Genomic DNA, 3,293 nt, shown 5'->3' on the forward strand with positions numbered 1-3,293 from the left:
AAGAGACACTGCAAAGGAAAAATCTCCTCACTGCACTGGGGGGCATCCGAGGGAGCTCACACTAGCAGGCTCCAAAATTCTCCCATCTCTGATGATGAAGGGGGAAGCCTAGCTAACTACTTCAATGTACTCTGTGAGTCATATTCCAGTGAGAGAGAAGTGGCATAAATCAAAACATTTTTCTTTCTTTTCACAAGAAAGTACCAGCAAAAAGTAAGGAAAAAAATGAATCTCACAGATACTTGATGCCAAATGCCATGTGACCATTGAGTGGATGCACATGGGATGGTTATTGGTGCTGACATTGGACCCACTGGATCAGTTTCCTCAGGGCATCCTTGAGCTCCTTGTTCCTCATGTTGTAGATGAGGGGCTTCACTGCTGGAGGAACCACTGAGTACAGGACAGCCACCACCAGATCCAGAGCTGGGGAGGAGAGGGAGGGGGGCTTCAGGTAGGCAAAAAATGCTGTGCTGACAAATAGGGAGACCACGGCCAGGTGTGGGAGGCACATGGAAAAGGCTTTGTGCAGGCCCTGCTCAGAGGGGATCTTCAGCACAACAGTGAAGATCTGCACATAGGACACCACAATGAAAATGAAACACCCAAAAAATAAACAAGCACTAACCATAAGAAGCCCAACTTCCGTAAGGTAGGAGTCAGAGCAGGAGAGCTTGAGGATGTGGGGAATCTCACAGAAGAACTGGTCCACTGTGTGGCCTTGGCAGAGGGGTATGGAGAATGTGTTGGCAGTGTGCAGGAGAGCATAGAGAAAACCACTGGCCCAGGCAGCTGCTGCCATTTTGACACAGGTTCTGCTGTCCATGAGTGTGCTATAGTGTAGAGGTGTGCAGATGGCAACGTAGCGCTCATAAGCCATGACTGTGAGAAGACAATACTCTCCTCCTAACAAGAAGAGAAATAGAAACATTTGTGCAACACATCCTGAGTAGGAAATGGCCCTGGTGTCCCACAGGGAATTGGCCATGGATTTGGGGACAGTGGTGGAGATGGTGCCAAGGTCGAGGAGGGAGAGGTTGAGGAGGAAGAAGTACATGGGGGTGTGGAGGCAGTGGTCACAGGCTACAGCTGTGATGATGAGGCTGTTGCCCAGGAGGGCAGCCAGGTAGATGCCCAGGAAGAGCGAGAAGTGCAAGAGCTGCAGGTCCTGTGTGTCTGCAAATGCCAGGAGGAGGAACTCACTGAGGGAGCTGCTGTTGGACATTTGTTCACATTAATCACAAGGGCTGTTGAAAGGAGAAAAGACATTAAGAAGTTAGGAGAGACTTTTATAGAACAATAAATAAATAAATAAATAAATAAATTTCTTCTTAACAATCCCATATTGCTTCTCTCTTTATTGGGATGCCCTTTGTGCAGTTCCCTTCCTCCAGCTCTCATTTATGCTGGCTGAGTGCGTCATGAAGAGCAAAGACCTCTGCCCATGGTCCCAAGTGTCTGTCCTACTGTACCTGCAGGGGGTATGTGAGAATTCTGGTGACTCACTCTGACATTAACAATTTCTGTTAAGTGAAATCCATTCCTCTTGTGGAAGGGTTTTGCAGCATCTTCACTCCCAATTCTAAACAATAAGAATTGCAGAAATGTGTTTTGAGGATCTTTTTCATATTATTTTCTTTGAGATGCCCCTGTCACCCCTGGGAGTGCTCTTTAGAGCAGAAATCCTCGGCATTTCTACTCTGAGTCCTGAGAGGAAAACAGCCACTGTCCCTTGGAGTGGGAACATCTCACCTGCCTGTTAGTCTCATTCCCAGCTCTCCTGTGCTAACACCTCTTTGAGCTGGAGGATGATGTTACTCTAAAAAGAAACCAGACCCTGCTGAGAGCAGATGGATCCAGTGTCCAAGTGCAGTCAAAATTCCCTCCCTTTCTGCAGGCACCAGAGGGAGGTCTCCACACTCCCCTTGTAGCCAAGCACCTCTGCAGCTTCTTCATGGGTCTCTCAGATATCACAGAGGTGCTCTGAGACAGCGGAGCCTTTCTAGAGGGCAGCTCGCAGCCTGGCAGGACACCACAGGGAAACTCTCCTTAAGGGAGAGTCAGCTCATTTCCCAACCCCATGGACTGCATTTCCTGGGGCTCCACATGTCAACATCCAACCCCAGAGAGCCCAAGGACAAGAACAGGAGAAGCATGGAGGGGAAACAAGGATTAACAGTGTGATCCTGCTGCCAAGGGAGGCAAGGAGAGAGAGAGAGAGGGGCCAGACTTGGGAAAGCCTTCACCTTACCCAGCTGGGCATGCAGCCCGGCAGATGGTGTCATTGCAGGGCAGTTTTTCTCAGCCCCTTTGCTGGGCAGCATGAAACGGGCCTGAGGTAGGAGATATGCCCTTCTCCTCTGCTGGAGGTCTGGCTGCAGGGGAGGAGGCTCATGGCCTGGACCCCATGGCTGTCAGGACAGAGGCTTTGCAGCGTGAGAGAGGAGACACAGGGGAGGAAGGTGCTCAGAGGAAGGTGCCTGGGAGCTCTCTCTCTGTCTTACGGTCTTTTCCCAGTCAATTCTAACAGACCTCAACCCACCCTCTGGGTGCTCAGCTCTGCCCTACAGAAATCTCCTGGATCAGGGCACTTTCCAGGGGCATCTCTCTGTATGCAGGTCCTAAGGAACAGGTCACATAAACCCTGGGGAGGTCAAAAATATGATGTTGATGCTGTCTGGAGGCTAAGGTGAGGATGAAGCAGCTTGGAGAGATTTCTCATAGACCTATCAATCTCTCGTAGTGAAGGCTTTGGAGTCCCAGTTCCTTGCCAAAACAGAAAACACTTTCATTTTTTTTTTCTCCCTGACAGAATTAGGGAGAAAACTGGAAGCACAGAGACCAGAAGAAAAGCTCCTTCCCTTTCAAGTAGCCCTTCTCCTGATCTGCCTCTTGAAAAGATCCCTTGGACATGTCCAGTGCCTGAGCTAGAGCTGTGAGCAGCCTTGACCCATGTGTCACCTCTCAACAGAAGAACAAATCTGACCCACTTTGGATCACTCCTCTCATCTAGAGCTTTGTCCCAAAGTAGCACAGTGAGCTCTTCAGGCAGGCTGAGTGTTAGCTCTTGCAGGCAGGAGATTCCTGGGCACACAGCACCCTGGGGCTCAAGGACACTGCTCTGAATCACAAACCTGGGCAGACCTGTTTGCACACCCCCAGCTTCACACCCCTGCATCCATCCCTGGCAGAAGGGAGCAGCATTCCCTGTCCCTCTGACTGTGTGTAGCTGAATCCATGCTCTGAAGCATCTTATGTGACTACTTATGCCCTGAAGGAACCACAAGGGTGAT

At 50.1% G+C, this 3,293-nt stretch overlaps 1 protein-coding gene across 1 annotated transcript; it reads right to left on the bottom strand.

Annotated features, from left to right (window-relative positions):
• Positions 1–289: 289 nt before the first annotated feature.
• LOC134154801 (olfactory receptor 14A16-like) lies at positions 290–1,225 on the bottom strand. Its single transcript, XM_062601458.1, has one exon. It carries the CDS (start codon positions 1,223–1,225, stop codon positions 290–292), a length of 936 nt encoding a protein of 311 aa, XP_062457442.1.
• Positions 1,226–3,293: the final 2,068 nt, after the last annotated feature.

This window comes from Rhea pennata, unplaced genomic scaffold (assembly GCF_028389875.1).
Source record: "Rhea pennata isolate bPtePen1 unplaced genomic scaffold, bPtePen1.pri scaffold_44, whole genome shotgun sequence".
Taxonomy (NCBI): Eukaryota; Metazoa; Chordata; class Aves; order Rheiformes; family Rheidae; genus Rhea; species Rhea pennata.